The 24,753-nt window shown below is 36.5% G+C and overlaps 1 protein-coding gene across 2 annotated transcripts in view; it reads right to left on the reverse strand.

Annotated features, from left to right (window-relative positions):
* Positions 1–607: 607 nt before the first annotated feature.
* The window catches only part of KLF12 (KLF transcription factor 12), a 242,613-nt gene continuing 218,467 nt past the window's right edge, over positions 608–24,753 (reverse strand). For both annotated transcript variants that reach the window (XM_075852334.1, XM_075852333.1), the window contains exon 6: positions 608–12,192. In XM_075852334.1, coding sequence (XP_075708449.1) covers positions 12,011–12,192 — 182 coding nt within the window. In that variant the 3' untranslated portion in view covers positions 608–12,010. The remainder of the gene's footprint in view (positions 12,193–24,753) is intronic.

A 24,753-nucleotide genomic window follows, 5' to 3' on the forward strand; every position in this document is an offset into this window, starting at 1 on the left:
TTATTTCCCGCAGGGCATATGCCATTGAGGGATAGTTGGGAGGTCGAAACTGGTGGGTTTGGATGAGTTTTTCTCAAATGCTTATAGCCAGCTTTTGGCTCTGTTCCCATCTATCAGATTAGACATTTGGAAACAGAAGTCATATCCGATTCCATTTTTGTCAATGTAAAATTTGCTCAAACATCATATGATAGATAGATAGATAGATAGATAGATAGATAGATAGATAGATAGATAGATAGATAGATAGATAGATAGATAGATAGATAGATAGATAGATAGATAGATAGATAGATAGATAGTCAGATAGATATGGGATGGATAGATAGATAGATAGATAGATAGATAGATAGATAGATAGATAGATAGATAGATAGATAGATAGATAGATAGATAGATAGATAGATAGATAGATAGATAGATAATAAGCAGACCAAAATACAGACAGACAGACAGACAGACAGACAGATAGATAGATAGATAGATAGATAGATAGATAGATAGATAGATAGATAGATAGATAGATAGATAGATAGATAGATACATGTGTCTGATATCGACTTGAGTGTGCAGTATATCCGGAAGCACCCACAAAAATGCAATGAAATCCTTCAGAGAAGTTAATTTTATTCAAATACAAAATGATGATTTACCTTCATGCCTCCATTCAAATAATTATACTAATGCATACATTTAAAGTGTTTAAACTAGATTTCAGTTCACAGCTCAATCCATAGGAAAGTTGAATACAGAAAAGCAAAGCACCAACAAAATAGGTCTGAGACACTATGTAAAACAATAACACTTGTTCATCAAAGTCTCAGAGTAGAGACTGGAATTTTCATCCTCTGACAGAATTTTAATAGGTGTCCCCTTTACAGTGACATAGGGTAAAATCACCATAGTACAGTAAAAGAAAAAGAAGTCTTATTATATTTACAATACGTACACTTTACAAGAACAACACTTACATAATATCATTAACTTAGAGCAATGGTATTGCCTAAATTCTACTTAGTATATGATGAGCAGAGAAAACACAAGGGGCCAAAACTAGGTGATTTCCATTGGGGGAGGAGGTAAAATTCTTGCTGAATGAAATAATAGATTTCATAATTGTTATAGATATTTAGTTTTGCTGTCCACATACAGGTTTCAAATAAGAAGACATACTGAAAACTGCCATCTCAATTGACCTATACACAAAAATGTATATATAGCTTAATGTTATTTTCTAAAATTAAGTAAGAACACATGTATGTAAATGTTATGCCTTTGGTAGGATTTATTTTATATATTATTTTAAGGACTGTATAAACCACTTTTATAAATAGTAAACAAAGCCATTCAGCATTCATTTCTAATATATTGGATTCTGATATATGTATTTTTTGTTAGCCATTGAATAAATATCTACAGATATAAAGTTAAAGTTCTCTCTTTTCTCTTCTCCTGTGTGGCAGCGTTCGCTCCAATTGCTGGTACAGGCCTAGAGATAAAGTCTCTTGATATTTGGCTCCTAATATGCAATAGGTCTTCCTCTTATGTCACAAGTGTAAGAAATGATATAGGAAGTTTGCCATCTGCACATCAAATCCCAAGAGATCCATAGATTTACCTCTAGATCAACACTAATATTAATAGAAAGGGTTAGTGAACGCAAACCAAGAGAGAATTCCAATTAAAACGTGTTCTCCCTTGACAGATTGTCTTTAGACTTAGGAGACTTGGGAAATGACATTATTATTTTATTTTACTGATTACAATGTATAGGATTATATAAGTACATTTGCATTTACCTATGAGGACAAGTGACTTCTCAAGAGTACTAAACTCTTATTTTGCCAAAATACTTTAGCGGTAAAACGAAAGAAAACTACATCAATATTTCAGAGAAGACTGTACCTTAATGCAAATAATCTGATAGACTGCTATAGTGCATTTGTACTACTGTCTATTAGTGGTATGATTCTTCTTTGGTTACTATTCTTTTTAATAACTGTCCATCTATAGTATTTATGACTTGGAGAGAAAGTAGTAGAATATGATCTAGAGAGAATATAATTTTCAGAGGGAAAATGCTAAGGGATGATCTAGAGAGAAGGTAATACGGTATGACTTAGAAGATACTTGGACATGACCTAGAGAGAAGGTACTAGGTTATCTGACAGAGCAAAGGTTCCAGAGCATGATATGGAGAGAAGTAATTAGGTTATTTACTAGATAGAAGGTACTTGGGCAGGACCTAAAGAGAAGGTACTAGAAAAAGATCTAGAGTGCAGGTTCTATGGCATCAGTAGGTGGGAAAGTTCCCGGTCAAATTAACAACGGAAAATAAGGTTTTGGTTTTTTTTAATGTAATTTTATAGCAAAGCTACCCTGGACAATACTTTCTATGGATATAAATTGAATGTGACATCATATTATATGACCAAGTTCCAAAGTATTTAATATCCAAAACCAATATATGCAACCTATGTTCCTAGAAATTTTGACTGACCAAGGGTTTCAACACTGCAAGCTTTCACACATGCCTGGAGGTTGTTAAAGACAGCGGTATTAAAGAATATGGTTGTCAAAATTGACAGTAGATTTTCTACACCTTAATGACACAATAAATGATGATGTACGATCGCCTGGACAATTAGAATTTTCAATGCATAAACATATATGGGCACGGTCCCACATAGCGGCAGCCGCATGTGGCCGAAACTACGCGCGCATGTGGTGGCCAACATCGTGTGGCCATTGGCCACTGGTAGTGAGCCAGGCTTCGGCCGCATGCAGCTGCCGCTACGTGGTAAGGTACCCTTAATGTCACAGTTTTGAATAAAAGCAAAGTTAGTAATCTTTTTAGAAATATTCCTATGGTACCTTTTTAATTATATCAATATCTTAATAATTGTGTATGCCATATGAGCTGAAATATCTTTTAATATTCCACAAACAAATAAATAAATAGACTTCAGCTTCCAATATTGGTACTGAATTCTTAAGTACTAAGCTATCATGTTTTAAATGGGGTGAAATAAAAATATCATAAATGAATATTTCCATCCTTCAATCCTCAGAAATCTAATGTTAAATAAGAAAAATAGTTTGTGCTAAAATCAGTTTTGTGCTTTGCTTTTTGTCATGTCTTGAAAGATCATTTTTTACAGAAATAACTTTGACCAATCATGTTTCAAATGTGCAAAACTTTATAAATAGTAATTTGTAACAAAATATTCTTATTCCAAGTCTTTATATCCATGAAATGTAATGTTAGATTTTTTTTTCTTTTTATTAGTAGTTGCATACTTTATTTTCAGTGGCACAAACGCTGAAAAAAAGGAGCACTTTGAATATATTTGCTAGAACTGAAACTACATTTATTTCAGGAGCTACTTTAGAAAATTAACACTTAATTTATTATCATGATTTAATGTATGTGTTACAGAACCATTTTTCTGTTGCAGCCCCATTATTTGTATGATTCTTTCTCAATGCAATTCACTATAACTATGCCTATTGAACTTTTGATTGCATACAATACGAGCAAGATTTTGTGTGTATGCCGAAAAAAAATCCCACATTTTATATTCTGTATTGTTACTCCGTTGAAATTTGTATATTTTTATTTAGTACTAATTTCTATAAATTAAGCTACTGACCCAAAATTTGCACTTAATGATCTCTGAGGGAACACTGCAATAATATACAAATGATGACATTTTTGGACGGTACTACAGGGATCATATGGACTTCAATTAAATAAACCAAAAGACTCCACATTACACAAGAACTTTTTAGAGCTTAAGATTAAACAATTGTTAAATTATTAAATAAAAGTCTTCTGCATATGGCCATGTTACGTCTTTGTACAACCTCTGGGTAGGCTTGTACGTGGCCATACTAGACTTCTGTATGCCTCTATCATATGGAGGCAAACAGAGTATTATGGAGGTAGTCTCCTACAAAATCTCTGCTTCTACAATATGGGAGAATATCTCCAACATACTTCGCCCCACAGAGCACCCTATGGCAGCACATGTGGTATAGTGCCACATTGTGTGCCGTCACGTTCACCTTGATGCCTACTGCAAAACAATTCTGCATGAAAGTTCTATTATAAGGCAGAGTTCAGAAAGAGTGCTGTGTGCTGCAAATGTGTTTTAACCAAAATCAACATCAGAGCATGATCATGAATTTGCCACAGGCTTTTTTTGGATAATTTTCAGCAGATATCCGTAGCTGGATTTTTAAATCTGCGGTGCGTTCATTTTTCTGCGTGGATATTTTTCTGAGCATGTGAATAGTGTTTAAAACACCCCATTGATATGCATTGTCGGCGGAACGTTAGCAGATCCTGACAGAATCCTGTGAACATGGCCGTAAACTATCTATATGTATAGCCTTGTACTATAGCCTGGTTCTGGCCCCCAAAAAAAAGAGCGCACATGTTGTCCGGTTTCTACACAAACTAAATCTGGCCTTGGAAAACTATGCTTGAAACTGAAATATCAGTATGTAGGTCAAGCTTGAAGCGTAGGCACTGGTGTAAAGCAATGTTTGAGCTTACTACCTAAACAGTCCAAGGTTTTTCCAGAATTATCTAAATAGTTAGGAAACCGCCTAAATCTAAAACTGGCACTTTGCCCCGCCACTTTCCGTTTCCTTGTGGCTCCTTGTTTACTGCGGTGACATAATGACAAGTTGTCCATGGGGACAGTATGTCAAAAAAGCGCAGCGGCTATTCACTGGCAGCCGCAGTGTCTTCGCTTTGGCCGATGATTATATGCCACACGCTTGTGATGTGTTGTCTGCATGTTTGCTTCCCTGGGGTAAACAAAAGGAATTACGTGGGTCTAGGCAGAAAACACTTTACATGTCTTGTGCTGCTCTACAGACAGATGTCATACTATATCGAATCAATATACACTATTTCTATACTAAGATAGATCATCTTACCCCAATGCGCAATTAGAATATTTTTGAGCTTTCTACTTATAGAAGAGCACATACATAATTTTTCTCGCCACTTAAAGTCTAACTTCACAAACCAATTGTGAGGGTCAGCATACAAAAGATTTCAATACATAACTGTTACCCAGGGTGGCTCTAAAACTCTTGAAAGCAAGACAAGCACTGTTGCCTATATCATTTAAATAAAGAACTTTTCTTATCGAAGAACCATAAATTAGCACGCAGTACTCGACTTAATATAGCACTGCATTATTATCATTATAGGTCACTAAGTAATATTTTTTTTCAGGGTGTGCCATGTATTGCAATTTCAGGCAACATTGTTTCGTTTGATTTGTAAGAATGAGTGATTCTTTTAAAATGAAGTCCAGTAATGCATATATCACCTGTTTTCATTCAACAGAAAGACCAGGGCATTCCAGTTTGACCGGTAGCTAATCATTGACTGAAAAATGTCTCTAAACCAACTAAAATAGACTCCATGTTTGCTACAACACACTCTGAACGTGAGGGAGCAACGGATGACAAACGTCATATTTGTCAAAATATTTCCACTCCCAATAATGGAAAACTATTTATAGATTGTAATAAATTCTAAAATAGAATTCCTCCCATTTACAAATGGTATATCCATCTTGATAGGCCACAGAAATCTTCCATTTCTAAACTGTAGTTAAAACACTCAAGGCAGAAAAGACCCCACCAATCTCCTAAAGCCTTGATCATTCACCTGGGATAAGAGTTGTACCATGTGACGGGGACTTCTGAATGTAAGCTACAATTGGATTGGTTGAGAATAATCAGAGAACTGATTATCAGTAGCATTCTCAGTTATCGGATGGGTCCTGGAGTGTTGTGTTCTGCTTTCTCAAGCAATTATCTAAAAGAGATATAAGTGTTATGTCTCAAATAAAGACACTGCTCTATTTTCATGCTAGAGGGGCAATTGTTCTTAGAAGGATTGTTTTGGAAGTTTTCCAACTTAGATCTCTATATAGTAGTAATTTTATTAAACTTTTTTGGTCTATGTTTGAAACATATTTATTCATCACATTGAGTCCATTCTAGATACTATAGTGCCTCGTGCCAGCATCAGTTAGTGCTGAAAATGAAAACATGTCCATGTCACATGCAAACGTATGTAATGAAATATCAGAGTTGTGTATATGATTAAAGTAACGCTGCTCTTGTCTATAGGCTGGTATTGCAGCACAGCCCCATTAAAGTGAATATGTTGGAGCTGCAATACAACAGTCAGTTCATGGACACGATCAGCACTGTTTCTAGTATCAAAGGTTGAAAGGCACAACCAGCAGAAGGGTTTATAAACTTTTTAAAAGAGAAGATTCTTCATTTATTATGCTAAGTTGTATTAAATATTTTTTGTAAATTTGTCTATGCATTTTTTTAAATATAAAAAATGCAACGTAAATGAGTTTTTATGGGTTATAAGCACCTAAAATTCTTCAATATTTGTATCTATTGTAGTCATCATAAGGACAGGGGCAATACTTTTGATACAGTTATATTTTTGATAGAGATACTTGCTTAGCTTTTGCAAAGCCATTAAAATATTAGATTCCCTAATTGAAAAATTATTTTGCTTGATAAATTAAGAATGATTTGTTTGAGAATTTGATTCCTTTTTGCTGATGGATACATTTAGGGAAATATACGCACAACTTAATATATATGTCTCATCTAATTTAAAGATGGATGATAATAAAAATATACTGCCCAAATCTAACGCTATATGTACCAAATTTTCAGCATAATTCATATTAATGATTTCATGACAAACTAATGTAAAATGCAGACAAATCAAATCCTGTAAATGAAGTAGATACTGTAGCCATGGGGCCATTTAATATTTCAAGTACTGCTGTTTTTACCCCAAGGCATGTCAAATAGGGCAGTAATACGGTTAATACTAGTGGTTAAAGAATACTTAAAGTTCTCTCAGTACAGTGTTCTGCTGGTACCTATTAACACTTATAGCTATGTAAATATAAGCTGAAAAGTCAAATATTTGATTCCGAGGTCATGTCAAAATATAGATGTCACAGATTTCTATACAAAAAGATCATACATCAGGATAATATGCCTTATGCTTTGATTGTAATCTCGGTTAATCTCCCATGTCAAGAGGCATGACCTTTTTCCTTTTTATTATTAAAGCATTGATGAAGACATATGAAGGAAGACAAATCAATTTACAAAGGATAAGATATAGTACTAAGATATCCTAGTGCATAGCAATAACAGTGGATGATAAAATAGTACCATATGATACATATTAATCAGCTACGAGTATCATACACCGATTCCTGGCACCACAGTGCTATATGCTGACTATAGAAATTGAGCCTTGATATAAATAAAATTGGTCATATGTATCTGTGCTTTCACAAAAAAAAAACTGGTCAGATTTCCAGCTATTCAAGATAATGTTAATGCTTTTTGATGCAGTGGTTTGCAAATTGTATATATTAGTTGTCTCCAGAGAGATAATCCACCCACACACTATATATCAATTTACAGTTACAGTCTTCATTTATACTGGGAGTTGTCCTGTGTGGGCTAAAATCTGTAGCCAGGCATTCTGGTCAAAAGGCTGCTATCACAAACATATGTGGTGGGGATTCGCATGTGGTCCATTCCCAAATCTGGAATTGTTTTACTGTAGAAAGATATTAGAATTTTTACGTAACATACACAATTACCCAATTTTTTTTAAAGTTTCATTATTAATTTTCAATGTCATTTTAAAGGGTAACTAAACTTTAAAAAAAATTTGATATGTCATAGTGACACGTCAGAAGTTTTGATCTATGGGGGTCTGAGAACTGAAACCCCCAACGATCTCTAAAACTAAGCAGCAGAAGCATTTCTGATCAGCTTTTCTTGGAGTGGTGTAAGGGCTCAATAGAAAGTCTAGGAGTCCATACACCACTGGCTCGGTTTTCCAAGGAATGCCGATCAAAAATGAAGCGGCACAGTGCTCACCCGAGCGCTTCTATCCCTTCATTTTAGCGATCGGTAAGGGTCTCAATGCTCAGACCCCCACCGATCAAAACTTTTGACACGTTCCTATGACATGTCAAAAGTTTTTTTTAAAGTTTAGTTACCCTTTAAAGATGATCAATTATTTGAGTTTATAGGAAACTATTTCATAACTGTACTTTGGGTTTAACAAAGTTATTTCCACAGTTAGAAGTGTTAGCATATCACTATCTGATCAGTAGGGGTCCAATTGTCAGGACCCTCGTGATACTCCGAATGAAGGGGCCTACTTTATAGCTTTTCACTGCACAGCAAAGATCCCAGCCAACCACTGTACAGGGAACTGTAACAGCCCATCCACTAGAAAGGAGCTGTGTTACAAATCCCTGTACAGCGGGTGGGACTGGAGGTGGTGAGGGTGGGTACGTCACTGTACAGGAGAAAAAAAAAGAGGGACCACAGTCAATAAGTTCTCAGGATTGACAGGGGTTCCATAAGTCCATAAGACCACACCGATCAGAATGTTATGGCATATATTTGAAAAATGCCATAAAATTTTAAGATAGATTATACATTAAATATTTAGGCTCGAAGGAGAATTACCAAAACAATAACAATAACAATCTTTAGTACTTTATTTGTTTGATATTTCAGACACAAAGCCTTGGGTCTCTTCAACATCATTGATGACAACACTTCCAATCCTGTGCTTCTGCTGGTCAGTATTGTTACACAGTAGGATGTGGATATCGAAGTGGTTCATGATTTGGTTCTACATAATGTTCCCTATGACAACACTGACAGGTGGAAGGATGAGCACAGGAGTGCTGTGATCAGGGACAGGAGTTGAGATAAATACAAGGTAATGATAAAGGGGCTTTTATATTGTAGAACAGTTTTGGTGGTTCCCTTTTAACATAAACAGAGTCATTATTTGTATATAATTAACAGACTCACAATCTACCTCGCCTATAAACATTCTGAACATACCACAGGATATCCAATACAAAGTTGACGTATCACAGTATTGGGTATACTTTATGTGTTACTTAATGTCTATTGTTCACTATTATTAAAATGGACGTTTTGCAATAAAGAAACCGTAAAATGCTTTCCACAAACATTTATCAATACTCAACAATATTCCATAAAACATTTCCTATAGTTTCTAAATTGATCTGTTGTGCTTTATTTTCTTAAATATTACGTAAATACATAAGACATTTTATTCTTTGTGCCATAATAGACCGCAACTGATAATCAGTGTATCCATTCTTCCTCCTAAAAATTGCAAAAGAGCTGAATTTGTCATTAAACACATTGGGGGATATTTATAAAAAGATCATTCATAAAAAAAAATTCCACCTGCACTGATATTTTATTGGCGAATGTATATAGAAAATTTGGCGCAGGTACTTTATGTTGGAGTCTAACTGCTAGAAATCATTCACTGAGCTATAGAACAGAGGGCAATACAATAAAGTACGGCCAACACCTAAAGCTAATAGATGTCCCAGCAACTATGACAGGTATGGGTAAAAATGTTGCAGAAACGTACCTGTTAGTACAAAATACACCAGCTTTATATATATTTGGTGCCTAATTAATGACATATCTCAAAATAAATGAAGAGATGTACAGTATCTCATCATGCCGTCATGTGACATTTCACTCTCTTTCTACAGTCTACTCCAAGTCTGACCTGAATGATTGACAGACTCTTACAAAAGATCAAAATTCCACATGTACTTTATAAAGGGGTGCTCCTTTGCAGCACTTTATGAACACACCTACACTCGAAAAAACAAGTCATGGTCAGACTATATATATATATATATATATATATATATATATATATATATATATAGCGCATATATATATATATATATACGGTATATATATATATATATATATATAGCGCATATACCTGCACCATTTTGTCTGCCACAGCTACGTTCCACCAAGTGTTATAAATGTGCCCCATGGTTCCAAATGACGAGCTCAGTTACATCTGTATATCTTTTCTAGGTCATCTTTGAAAGAAGAGGTTTTTATTCGCCATTGTTAGAATTCCTATCTGGTTAGTTTTACACTGTGTGCAAATATTATTATTTTTGTAAAAAGTTTTTTTTCATTTGTGCTATTCTGAATTACATATAATATCAAGAGGCATAATAACATAAAACACAAAACTTCATCTCAGGAACATCACTGAACACAAGTAAAAAAAAAAATAGTCACACAAAACAAACTTGAACACACATGTACCCCATTAGTTATAAAACAAGTTGTATATACCGACATATACTGTACATGCTTACAACTTTTTAATGTTTCACGTCAATAATTTTTTATTCTAGGATCTTAACCCTTCCCATTCCACTGTGTAACAGGGCAGGTTAGCTGTACGATAGAATACAAAACCTCCAAGATGACATGGCCATCAGTACTGGCATGGGCTATTGTGTGGTTGTCAGTAATATAGATTGAACAACTTATGCCACCGTAACCATATTGCTTGACACTAAAACAATACTATAATTAGGAATGAGTGTGCTTTATAATTGTATAGAAATACAATCTTCAATTTAGTGCTGAACAGAGCGTTTATGATATGGTAATTCAGATACTGATAGTATATAGCTATATAATACTAAAAATAAATCTCAATGCATATATAACGGTCATGCATTCATCTGTAATTAATACTGGTATCGATCACATTTTCTGTATCAGTTTACTCAGATCCTATATTGCTTGCTTTCTCACTAATCATAAAGCCATTACAGATACAGAGCAAACTGCTGAACAAGAGTGATGCCATTGTGAAGCAAGTGATACATTGCTTCCTAGGTACAAGCTGGTGAATATTCCCTTTTTCTTAGACAAAAAGATTTTGATATGCTGAAGAACTACAAAATATATTTGATCTGAAGGCCCGACTACAACTGACTTAGGGATAATGTTTTATCTATACATTTTATTCACATTTGAAATTGTCAAATTTTACCATGAGCAGCCTTCTAATCTTGTGTTAGGGTTTTAATATCTAATATAATATATTTAGACAAAGGCCTCCTGTGATGTGGTAAAAAAAATGCAGTTTAAGTACTTGATCTATAGTAAATCCATACAAGACAGTCATTATTGCTAAATAGCAGCAAGAAGTGCAACCGTTCCAGTTTGTGCTATCTGATTCTCCCCAAATCCCTATTCAGGATGGGGCCAAACTCCGCCATAATACCTCAAATTGTGTTCTTTAACTCTGTAAAACAGAATAATACTGAGCCTGTGCAATAGTTTTGGATATTAATGTATAAATGTGGAGGAAATATAAGAAGGCTTTAGGCAAGGCCAAGTCAATTCACAAACACAAACAGTACTTCACTTAAGATACCAGCCTATATACTTTCACAGACAACAAAGAAAGAGAAAAAAAATCAGAGTACTCAAAGGAGGAGTATGATATCGTTATGCCCGCTTTGCTTGATGGAAATTATGAGGGACATCTCATTACCATCGCGGTTATTGCAAAATCCCATGTTCTGATGAAGGAACTTGCTGTCAGTTCACTCTATACATGTACCTGTTGTCAATAGTCCACTATTTCACGGTTACTTTACAAAAACATTTCCCAACAAGAAAAAAAAATTATCAATCAATTGAACGTTTTATGATCTTCAAAACAGTCTATGATACATCATTTTTGAAAATTAGGCGAAAATCTTTCAAAAAGATCTGTCCATATATAAGGGTAATGTACAATAGATGCTGTGTAAAATGATGCAGGTCATGGCCCATAAAAGTGCCTGTGTCCTCAGTGTGAAAGTCTCTGATCTGAGGTATGGACATGTACTGGAGATTCCATGCTTGGAGTTGATTCTTCAGAAACTTGAGAAGCATGGCACTTCCTGTTATATTCCTTCACGTTGGATCACTTGTGGGCATCCAGCTTCCATAACACTGTAGGTGGATTCAGCCCTGCTGAATAGATTAATAAGAAAAGAACCCGCTTTTCCGTGTGTTTGGAAAGATTGTTGACTTAGACCAGCATGTGTCTCCGTCGATGCAGCGCTAAGTGATCCGAACGAGAGAAACTGCGATCACAGTCTGCACATTTAAATGGCTTCACTCCTGTATGTTTGCGGTAATGCCTTGTTAATTCGTCTGAGCGCGCAAACTTCCAGGTGCAACCCTCCCAGGTACACATGTAAGGTTTCTCTCCTTTACAAAAACATATAAAAGAAGAATGTTATTTGTATTCACAAAATACATCAAAAAGTTACATAACTTGTTCATAATATTTGATTAAATAGACCAATGAAAAAACATGTTACATTACTACTTGTCCAATAATGGTCATCATAGGTTTACAAAGGGCACTACACCATTCTGTAAATCTGTGCAATGCCCGTCTGCTCATATGACCAGTTTATTTTTCGTTAAAGATTAAATCTATCAACCCGTTTCAATAAATCTTTAGATAGTTTTTAAGTTACTTTGCTATCTATCAAGATTAAAAATAATAAAATAACACTACAAATACTAAGGTCTAACCACATATATCATATTATCACATATATAACAAATTATCATATGAAAGATACACAAAATTTGTGAATTTATCTAGTATAATATTTGGTAGATTTATCAAAGCGGTCTTAACCGAAAAAAAAAACAATGGGCCACATTTTTAAAAAGTGTCCTTGTTGCCCAGGTCACCAGCTTCTAATGAAACATGGCATCATTTTTTTTTGTCAGATTTCGTGTGAACTCTGGGAGGAAAAAATGATTTGTGGTTACCATAATATACTGCAATATGTATTAGATAGCTAACTGCTCAAACCAAAGTAAGTTAGATATTTAGTACAGAAGCTATAAACACATAGCAACTACAATATAAACCAGCAGTTGATGGGTCTTTGGCTTTTTATGGCAAATATAAATGTCCAAATGTCCCAGAATAGCTGTACAAATTGAGTTACCGTAGAAGGAATTAGGGAGGAAGCAGTCTGTTTTTATCTACAACAGTACATACTGATATAGCTAGGCAGGGCGGAGGCCCCTTGACAAACAGTAGCTAATAAAAAAGGCTAAATTCAAAATATAAAAGCAATGGCAGTACATTTCCTATTCTAATACTTGGCTATTATGTGAATCTATAATATGGTTTTTATTAAATAAAATATATTATATAAAAAAAATTTAGACGGCCCCGCGGCATGTGTCCCGGGTGCCCTCTCTAAAATCCAGCTAGGAGTTTAAGGACCCTTGAGCATTTTTACTGGTCTAATAATAATGGGTATAGGAGATTTTAGTGTGTGGTCTAATTAATATACCAATTATATTATTACGCTATGGGGAAAAAAGGGAACAAAGCGCACATAGTGCATGAGCCTGTAAAATATGAGAACAATAGGATAAAGGTGGTCAATTATGCTGACCTGATGTTGTTATGCTAGGAGCATAACATCCCAAGATGCGTGTCCAAGTTATACTTAGGTTGAGACAGTTGCAGCCCAAATTCCGGTTCGAAGATTAATAAAAATCCACTATGTAGATCCAGGAGATAGGGGGATAAAAAAATGGAATATCCGAGGGCGCAGCCGTACTGAAAATTGCTTTTATTTGTACAACAACAACAACAACAATGTGTTTCAAGGCCGTACCAGCCTCTTCGTGAGGTTAGGTACAAGTGTTAGGTCTATTCATGATGACTGTGCATTTATAGCTGGCCTAGAAATCGCTACCGGGTTAGGTCATAGGTCAGAAGGTCAATTGTGTGAGCAAGGTACGGCAGTGAGGTATAAAAATTATTCATTTAAAAACAACAGTTTTTCATTCATATTAAAGGTATATACAAAATAAGGATCGTAGGTTAAAATATGGATAAGCATTTTTTACAGAATAATAATATAAAAATAATAATGGATAAAACAATGGTTAGAAAACATTAATGAGAATATGTATAAAAAGATACAAAAATCCATAAATACATTTCAAGTGGAATGTCTCCGCAGTGTGTTTTTATTTGTTAGTGATAGTATGAAGTTTTTTATTATTATTTTGTACTTTCAGTTTAAAACATCATTCATTTCAAGCTGTCAGTGATGTGTGCCATCGTCATGGTGATATGACGCTCCTAGGTGTGAGTCATATGAGCAAGGTGCGGTAATGAGGTGTGTGAGTTGTTCCCTATAAGAGAACAGACCCGTTTTACGTTAATATTCAAAATTATATTATTAGGCACGATCATGAACAGTACATAGTTAAAGAGGCTCTGTCACCAGATTCTCAAACCCCTATCTCCTATTGCATGTGATCGGCACTGCAATGTAGATAACAGCAACGTTTTGTTTTTTAAAACGTTCATTTTTGGGCAAGTTATGAGCTATTTTATATATATGCAAATGAGCTTTGAAATGGACAACTGGGCGTTTTTTTTTTCGTTATGTCCAACTGGGCGTGTATTCTGTTTTTAACTGGGCGTGTTTATGTGTATGACGCTGACCAATCAGTGACCAGTCAGCGTCATACACTCCTCAACATCTGCACGCTCCTCTCCTGAAATATTCTGTGCTGCTGTGAACTCTGCTCTTACCATTACGTAGCTTTCAGATTGGTTGCGCTGTGAATATTCGGAGAACGTGATTGGTTTATGTGCAGGGTAATGAACATACAGACAAGCAGTAGAAGACTGACTAAGGGCTGAGCATTTCATTGAATTCAGTCTTCTACTGCTTGTCTGTATGTTCATTACCCTGCACATAAACCAATCACATTCTCCGAATATTCACAGCGCAACCAATCTGAAAGTTTACAGTGCTTGGGAATAAGTGACTGGGGCAGAAGAGGATGGAGGCGCAGCCTTATATAGTGGATCGAGCGGGTTCCCCAGCAGCATTTAAAAAAACCAGGATCCTGACCTGTCCACAGAGTTTAAGGCAGCACAGAGTATTTCAGGAGATGAGCGTGCGGATCTTGTGCGGGGTGGTGACTTGCCAATCATGTGAAGGTGTTATTGAGGACAGGAGTGGAGGAGAGGTAACAGACTGAGAGCTACGTAATGGTATATATATGGTAAGAGCAGAGTTCACAGCAGCACAGAATATTTCAGGAGAGGAGCGTGCAGATGTTGAGGAGTGTATGACGCTGACTGGTCACTGATTGGTCAGCGTCATACACATAAACACGCCCAGTTAAAAACACAATACACGCCCAGTTGGACATAACGGAAAAAAAACGCCCAGTTGTCCATTTCAAAGCTAATTTGCATATATATAAAATAGCTCATAACTTGCCCAAAAATGAACGTTTTTAAAAAAAACAAACGTTGCTGTTATCTACATTGCAGCGCCGATCACATGCAATAGGAGATAGGGGTTTGAGAATCTGGTGACAGAGCCTCTTTAAGTATAATACATGTCAATGGGAATTTTTCATTGTTCTTTTTGTAAATAATATTTGTATAAACATTACATTGTGATGTCAGAACATGAAGATTATACATAACTCCTGCAGAAGCAGTCTGTCACAGATCTATTTTGGAGTATGTTTCTTCTCTGCTGCCAGCCAATGATTAAGTGTAGTACTTGTAGGGTCTTTTTGACCCCTTCCAAACATCTGTCATGTATATACGACGGAAGTCTGATGAGGAAGCATTAAGTGGGCTCAATGACTCCTAATATTCTTACACTAGAGGATACATTATCCTATATCTTAAAAAAAACCCTTGTGGGTTCAAAAGCAGCAGCTCAAGTAAATATGCAAATGATAAAGGCAAATCAATAAACCTCAACATAATCAATCTACTCCAACTGCAAATTATAATCATTCAGAAAGCAACACAATACAATATAAATATTAGGCTAAATATATAGCTATATTTGTCACACTGTTGTGTACTTTACGGCTGAGGTCAGACTTGGCGGATTTTATCTACTGCACATTTTGCAGCAAATCCTCTGCAAAATCTGTATGTCTTACATGTACATTTTAACACGGGCTGGCTGCATTTCCAGGGCAGTAAACATGCTGATATCCAAATAGATTTTATCTGCTATGTGTGGATGGGGTTTTGAAAACCATGCATTTTACTGTAAATTTGCAATTATGTCTGAACTTACCCTTAAACTCTAGCACTTAGATTTCTCATCTAATGAAACATGTGCATAATTGTGGATATGATAAGTAACATTTTCTATAATACAGGGTCTTGTAATATTGCATAGATATACATCAGGTAGGTCTTAAAGGCAATTGCCATAGTTTCAGTACAGTAGCCTTACATTATTCGCTTAGGTTTTTAAGATTCACTCAGTGCTTATAATTTATTTATTTTTTTACTCAATAAACCGAAGACCATTCCCAATTCCTTAACTTTAAAATCTAGTCCATAGTCTACTTCCTCTCGATAGCCTGGTGGAGTGTAGGGAGTGGGGTCATGTCCCCCATTGTACTTTGCATAAATACAATTACCTCTCCGATATACTGTATATGTCATCTCGTAGATATTACAGAAGTAGTAGAAGTATTTCTTTACACAGAGGACAGGGCAAATCACAACACCACTTTAGGTAGACCGTTATGTTTTTACGATTGACACAAAGGGTGGCAAAGAAATCCATGTTCTCCTTATCGGGGGAACTCTGGGTTAGATTTTGATAGTGGGACATCAAGTTTAAAGGTTATACTTTGATTTTCAATGAGTTTAAGATGTAGTAATGCATATTTTTCCTCATAAGGTTATAACTGTCTGATTCATTATTGCTTGCCCAATATAAACTATAGGATACACTTTTAACAATGTTCAGCTTTGTTACTTCAAGTACCATCATTCATTTTGCTCACGTTTATTGCGAGGTAGTCTTTAAAGTACCGTACTTGAAATTATGAACTATAAGATACTTATGTCATTCGCAAGATGTTTTTATAGCAACCCATAAAAGAGGAAAGGGTTACTCAAAACTTTGCACAAAGCCACTGTCTTGTTTTACAATAAAAGTTTGGTTTCGGTTGCATTAAACACATTAGCTTTGTTTAACATATGTGCGGTTACTGTGTAATAAAAGGAAAGCAAACACAGGCTGGTTTTTTTTAGACCTGTCCCAGCATGGAAGTATACAAGTCAAATAACTTTTAAAAGTGATTCTAAAATGCCAACCAAGCAACTAACACTACAGTTAACTTTATCCTGGCACTGGTTTGTATACAGGCTCATAAAAACAGGGAAAAAAAGTTACGATTCTCATGCCTGACACAAAAGAAAAAGATAATATTTCTAACATTAAGTAGCTCTGCAGATCTCCCACATCTTAGATGACTGACACTGTTTAATGATGTTCTAAGTAGTAAAATCTAGTCACACACAAAGATTTGGCTCTTGGGCAGGGAGTCACGTAGATCATAAAAACATTGTTAATTACAATTTGGGCCTATGCCGAAAAAACATGCAATCCTGAAGTGAACAGGAATCCCTGCAGGTTAGAAAAGACTATCGTATAATTAGTGAACTTTGGAAATGAATGAGGAAGAAGAGAATTGACAGTGTTCTAGAACAAGTAATGAAAGGTTTGATCTGCTTCATGTGGGCAAAAAATGGAGAGCAGTAAATTGAAGACTCTAGGAGACCCCGGAGCTTTATAGATGGAGAAATGACATTCATACATTATATAGTAAATGTGAAGGTAAAGTAGGGTAAAGGGAGGTAAAGACACTGGGAATTCTGTTCGTTGCTACTATTACACCACCCTCACCACTCTTTAGATTTTCAATTCTCCTGTTTAAATTTAGATTTTATTCAAATGTATGTAGAATGTTTGTACAGTACACTTCCTTTTCTGATGTTGGTGATATTCACAAAGTGTCTTGGTATGTAACATGCGGCATCCCTTTACTATTTAATCATTATGTGTGGTACTCCCTTCATTTTGTCATAATATATAGGCCACGAATGTCAGGATTAAAACTGTATTAACATTGTAATGCAATGAATACAAAACATGCACCTCCATGGGTGTTTTTGCAGCCCATAATGCAATACTGTCCTGGTCGGAATATATATGTAACATCACTATTCATGTGCATGTCACATATTATGTCATACTGCTTTTAAAGTGTACCTAACTTTTCAGGTGACTTTTTAAAATAAGTTGTCATATGTGTGCACATGAGGAATAACACTATTTCTTACCATAATATGACTTGTATCCTGCAATATTTAGCAGTTTTCCCCTCCGCAGGCTCTCTCTCTAATTCTCAGTTGTCTCTGAGATAGTGGGCGGAGCCTAACTGATATCTTGTCTTCTATACCCAGAGAAGAGGAGAATACTGCTCTCGTATTCCTCTATTTATCACACACACACACACACACACACACACACACACACACACACACACACACACACACACACATACATACAGTATATGTATGCTGCAAAAGGATGACAAAAAAAGTGTGTCGTAAATAGGGTACATTTTGAAATCTCAAAAGAAAAAGGAAAAAAGTTGAACCTGTGGACTCGAAGAGAAAGGTGGTAAATGGTGGCAGAATTTCCTGCCAAATATGGAAATGCAAAATGTCCATCAAGAAAATCACCTGTATGGTAATCTGTCCCTTTATTAATGCTCAAATAAAAGAAGCAGATCAAATTACTATCCACTAGGGGCCTAGTCTTGACTTTGTTATGTGACCCTTTAAATTCTAGTTACATAGGACAGATCTATTTTCCCCAGGATCTGAGAGATTATACATATAGATATTTATTGAGGGTCTCCACAGGAACTGGAAATATGAGCATTACTAATCATAACTTCATATAGAGAAAAAGCAAGGAGAAGGAATAGAAGTGGAATGAATGTATCCAAGAACTAAGTGGTCTACGGCTTGTGTCAGACAACATAGCAGTGATAAGAAAAGACTCCACAGGTTATTTCTACATTTTAGTTTGACTTTCCAATTGATATCTATTTTTAGTAAGATACATTACTATTTGTTCATTGTAAAAAGCTACAGTTAATGATTGATCTGCTATGCTATTGTACGTGACCGGAGTAATATTTGTGTATAGAGTCAGTCATCTACATGGAATGGATTGTCATTGTCAAAGACTCTGATAATGTCACTTATTCCTAATGGCAGTATTTCTCAATTCCAGTGCTCAAGGAATTCTAAGAGGTCTTGTTTTAAACTTAGTGAAGAAAAGGGAGCTTTATTAACCCAGGCGCTACATACCTGTATTCGGCTCAAAACACTAGAGCCTTTCTCATATGTATGTATGTATGTATGTATGTATGTATATATATATATATATATATATATATATATATACACACACACAGTGAGTTTAATCATTAGCTCATTTATATACGAGATAATGATTAAACTCACTGTTGAAGAATGGATTGTCATGTATGTGTGTGTAAACTTAACGTTGTATTCCGTGAATAGATTATAATCTAGTATAGGCAGGGCTCCTATATGTACACTATATATAGCCAAATATATTTGGACTCCTAAATATTGATTGCAGGTGTTTCAGCCACACCCATTGTAAACAGGTGCATAAAATCAAGCACACTGCCATGCAATCTCCATAAGCAAACATTGTTCGATGTATGGGTTGTACTGAAGAGCTCAGTGATATAGAATGACATCTTTGCATTAAAGGGAACCTGTCACCAGCATTTCACCTATTAAACCAGCAAGACCTGGTGGAAGTGGGTGAAAGATAATTTTTTGGTAATCTATAAATATCTTCTAAGTAGGCTCTGAACCTTTAGTATTCCGTTTTTTAGGAACAGTATGCTATTGAGCATAAAAGAGTCATATCTTGGTTTGAAAAGAGTCATTCTTCATTCCTCAAGTCTTTCCGAGTTTACCCCGCCTCCTTACTTTTGACTGACAGCTCCTCAAAATCCCACGCTTGCTCATCGATGTCCTGTTCTGGTGCATGCACACAATGGAACACCATAGCAGCGCATGCGCAGTAACTAGATTTGAAGCCTGGACGAAGCAGGGAAGGGTGTTGGACCATACATGACGGGCACACGCGCGCTATCTTAGACGAGATTTCTCTATTCAGGGCGGGCCAGTTTTTGGCGGTAGGCAGGCATAAGAAGAGGAAAGAACGAGACTGCCGGATTATTAAGATAAAAGGCGCAAAATGTTTGTAGACCATTATTTAGGGTCGGAGGAGGAGTTTAGGAGAGAGGATAACGGCAATGAACTTTTGATAGCAGCGGCCAGGGAGGGATGAGTAGAGTTTAATAGGTAAAATGCTGGTGATAGATTCCCTTTAAGTAAGTTTGTGAAATTTCTGATCAGCCTAATCTGCCCTAGTCAACTGTAAGTGCTCTTATTGTGAAGTTGAAGTGTCTAGGAGTTACAATAGCTCAGCCACGAAGCAGAGAACGCGCAAACTCACAGAGTGGGGCCACTAAGTTCTGAAGTATGTGGCGCATAAAATCACTTATAATCTGTTGCATCACTCACTACAAAGAATTGTGCGTTGGGAGTTTCATGAAGCTGCACACAAGCCTAAGATCACCATGTGCAATGCCAAGCATAGGTTGGAGTGAAATAACACACGCCACCGCTGGACGCTGGAGAAGTGAAAACGTGTTCTCTGGAGTGATGAATCAAATTTTGCGAAATGGCAGTCTGATGAATGATTCTTGGGTTGACGGATGCCAGGAAAATGTTAGCTACCAGAATGCATAGTGCCTACTGTAAAATTTAGAGGAGGAGGGATAATGTTCTGGGATTGTTTTTCGGGGTTTGGTGTAGGCTCCTTATTTCCAGTGAAGGTTGATGATAATAAAAGTTTAGACAGTTGTATGCTTTCAACTTTGTAGCAATAGTTTGGAGAATGCTCATTCCTGTTCCATCATGACTGTGCCCCTGGGATAAAGCAAGGTACCTATAGACATGGCTTGACAAGTTTGGAACTCCATGTCGAACACCTTTGGGATGAACTAAAACGCAGATTGCAATCTAGATCTTCTAATCCAACATCAGCTCCTGACCTTACAAATGCTCTTTTGGCTGAATGGGAACAAATTTACAGTGACACACATACTCCCAAATCCTGTGGAAAACTTTCCCAAAAGAGTAGAAGCTGGTATAGCCACAAATGGGGACTCAACTCTATATAAACGCCTATGGAATGGGATGTCCAACAAGTTCATATAAGTATGTTGGTCTGGTGTCCACATACTTTTGCCCATATAGTGTATCTTGTAAATACTGTCCATTATACTGTAGCAGTATTTGTAATGATTACATGCAGTTCTGTTCTATAATACAGTATCTCAGTTTGTGCAAAATGTGCAATATTAGTCTTCTTTCTCCAAAAAAGAAAAAAAGGCAAGGAGAGGCCATGGGTAAACTGTAAATTACCAAATAGAATTACCAAAACTTACTTAGACAAATGTTTAAAAAAAGACACAAGTTAGTGGTGCAAATGTACGGCTGCTTATAGCAGGCATAACATTTTTTTATTCAAACAGTCGGAAATGTGAAATCCTCCAGATTTATTAGGAGATCTGTCTTTGAAAATATTATGTGCAATTCTTACCAACTACTCTCTGCAAATTTATCGGTTGAAAAATGCCCTCAATGAATGAATTTAACGCCTTAAGGCTATCCACCCTACATGTATGGCGGATGTGCGTCACAACAATATGGCGAGGGCTCAGAAGCTGGGTGTCACGTTGGGTTCGTGGACCCACTGGGCCGTAGCGCCTTGACGGTATGGCAGCTGGCCAACAGGCCGCAGGTCACAGTCTATAGTTCGTATAGGGTACCTGTGGCAGCTCAGACAGTAGCAAGAAAGGCTCGGCTGGCACGAAGCAGCAGGTAGACGTCAGGCGTGGAGTAGCAGGACAAGTGTGGAATTCAGCACAGCACGACTACAGCACGGCACTTGACCAGGATAGCACGGGATACAGGATACAGGTACGGGGAACACTGGGAACTGGAAAACACTAGGAGACCATTTGCATAGACAAACTAGGATACGACAAACAATGCTCAGGCATGGGAGGAAGGGGCTGGGCCATTCTTATAGCCCAGGGTGCTCTGGGAGCAATAAGCTCAATCTCCCAACTGCTTGCGCTTTGGCTTAAGTCTGGACTGAGCTCGCGAGCGCACCCTGGTGGTCACTGTGGAACAGGAAGGCCGTATGTGCAGACATCTCTGGAGAGAAGGGCGTCGACTGGATGGAAGGAGTTCGTAGTCAGCGACCGCGGACGTTACACTGAGTCTGCCTTCAAGGGCCGGGTTCGAAGATAACTCCAATCCAGGCCATTTAACTCCTCAGATTCCTCCATGTTTTTCTTCTGTGTCGTACTATTAAGCCTTCGCAGAGGTTAGGGCTTAATAGTAGATCATAGAAAAAGGCAATAAACAGCAAAACATAACTATTGCAGTGTACTGAATGAGCGATCCATCGATTGCATGGTAAAGTGGGGACTGTAATTGGTATTGCCACCTTCATAAAAGTCTGAACTATTAAAATATCATGCTATTTAACCTGGAAGGTGAACGACGTAGGGAAAAAAAATAAATCACAATGTTGGAATTGCTGTTAATTTGTCCCCTTGCTTCCCCCCAAAAAATGGAATAGAAATTAATACAAAATGACACAAAACCTGTATGCAGGTGCAAGAACACCTGTGACTGCAAATATACAGCAGACAAAAAAATGGCGACAGCACACTGTGAACACTAATGTAACCTAAATCGCTAAATATAAATAAATATACATTACATGCTAAATCTACTTACAGTTGGGAGGTTCTTAGTGCAAATTTTGATCAAAAAGTGTTTGCCAACCTGCCACGACAAGGCATCCTCCATAGGTGGGGACCTACTCTGCACATACACCCAAAACCGGGACTAAGCCTACATATCGTGGCAGGTTTATATTTAGCGGTTTAGGTGGCATTAGTGTTTGAAGTGTGCGGTCGCCATATTTTTGTCTGCTGTATATTTGCAGTCACAGGAGTTCTTGCACCGGCATACACGTTTCGTATTCATTTTGTTGGAATGTCCTGTTCAAACTTTTGTGGTGTTTATGTAATCCATATATGTGGGGTTAGTGACTGCCTCCATTTTTTGTTCTTGCACTCCTCCCATTCTGCCCTGGGTGATTTTAATTAGTTTACTGCTGGTTCCTACCATCCCCAGATATATGTGTAGGCTTAGTCCCAGTTCTGGGTGTATGTGCAGCATAGTTTCCCACCTTACAGAGGTCGCCTTGTCGTGGCAGGTGGGCAAACACTTTGTCAAAATGTGCACTAAGAACCTCCCTATTGTAAGTAGAATTAGCATGTAATGCATACTTATTTATATTTAGCGGTTTAGGTTACATTAGTGTTCGCAGTGTGCTGTCGCCATTTTTGGTCTGATATATATATATATATATATATATATACATATATATATAAAATAGTTATTAATGTAATTGCACTGAACCGAAGAATAAAGTCAACGTGTCATTTGTAATGCCTGGTGAATACTGTAAAAACGAAATCCCCCAAAAGATGTACCATTTTTTAATTGTAAATTTTTTTTAATTCCACCTTACAGGTTTTTTTTTTTAAAGTTAATCAGTACATTATATGTCTCATTAAATAATGCCATTAAAAAATACAACTGCAAAAAACAAGCCCTCATATGGCAAGGAAAAAATCGGCCTGGTCCCTGAGGGATTAAAGGGGCTGTCCCATCTGGACAGTTTTACCAATGTGACTTTTGTGGTGTGCCCAGTTGACATTCAATAATAACTGTGCCAAACAAACACGAGTGCAGGAATCATAGTGAATGGGTTAACAATAAATAACTCTACTTAACATGAAGGATACAGAAGTCAATGCAATCTGTTTCACAGTTATAATAACATTGCTAATGGATCTTTTATTAACAACAGCTGAAATAAAAGGTTTCCAGTGCCAGCTTTCTATCCTTTTAGATCATTATGGATGCTCTTTTTAATTGCATCTTTTTGAATGAACGTCATTCAATGGCACGGCACACCCTATTTCTAATATTATATTTAAAGCATTAATTCCACGTCTGCTAATTACTTAGACATGGAGCCTTCTATGTATTTAGGTTTGTCTCAACAATGTATTTTCAATCCATTGTCTTTCTTCCCTAGAAAGGGATTAGTACATAAGTACCATATTAAAGAAGGCAAGGAAGGTGTATGAACAAGTGATACTGTATATGAACGCAAGGATTGTGTCTTTTATTCCCTGCTTTGGTAGAATCACAAACTATCATTGTAACTATGTACTACATTGCTTAGAAAACCAAGACGTAACAGAAAGTAATGCTGGAATTTTCACTATTTTCTTCTTTTAGAGCATTTTTAAACAGAACAATTTAGAAATTCCAGGATAAACTATATATCACACAATTTATTTCATGATGTCAGGGGTGGACATACTGTGTACATGGACCCTGACAGTAATTGTACACTGCCATCTTCATATTTAATCAGTCATGTGTCTTACTTGCCCATTGGAGGATCCTCCGGTGGGTCTACGGTCTTAAGGTGCCCATACTCATTAGATAAAAGTCAGAGGAACCTGGCTTATTTTTTTCAATATCACTCAGGAATGAGAAGGGAAGCTTTTCAATAGAGTACTTCATAATGTAGACACATAGCTCCTAAACCCCAGCATAGACAAAGTTAAATTATAAAATACAGGCTACCTACTGCCACCACTAGGGGGAACTTAGGAGCTTACTTCATACTGCTTTATTCTTGAGTTCAA

This window comes from Rhinoderma darwinii, chromosome 2 (genome assembly GCF_050947455.1).
Source record: "Rhinoderma darwinii isolate aRhiDar2 chromosome 2, aRhiDar2.hap1, whole genome shotgun sequence".
Lineage (NCBI taxonomy): Eukaryota > Metazoa > Chordata > Amphibia > Anura > Rhinodermatidae > Rhinoderma > Rhinoderma darwinii.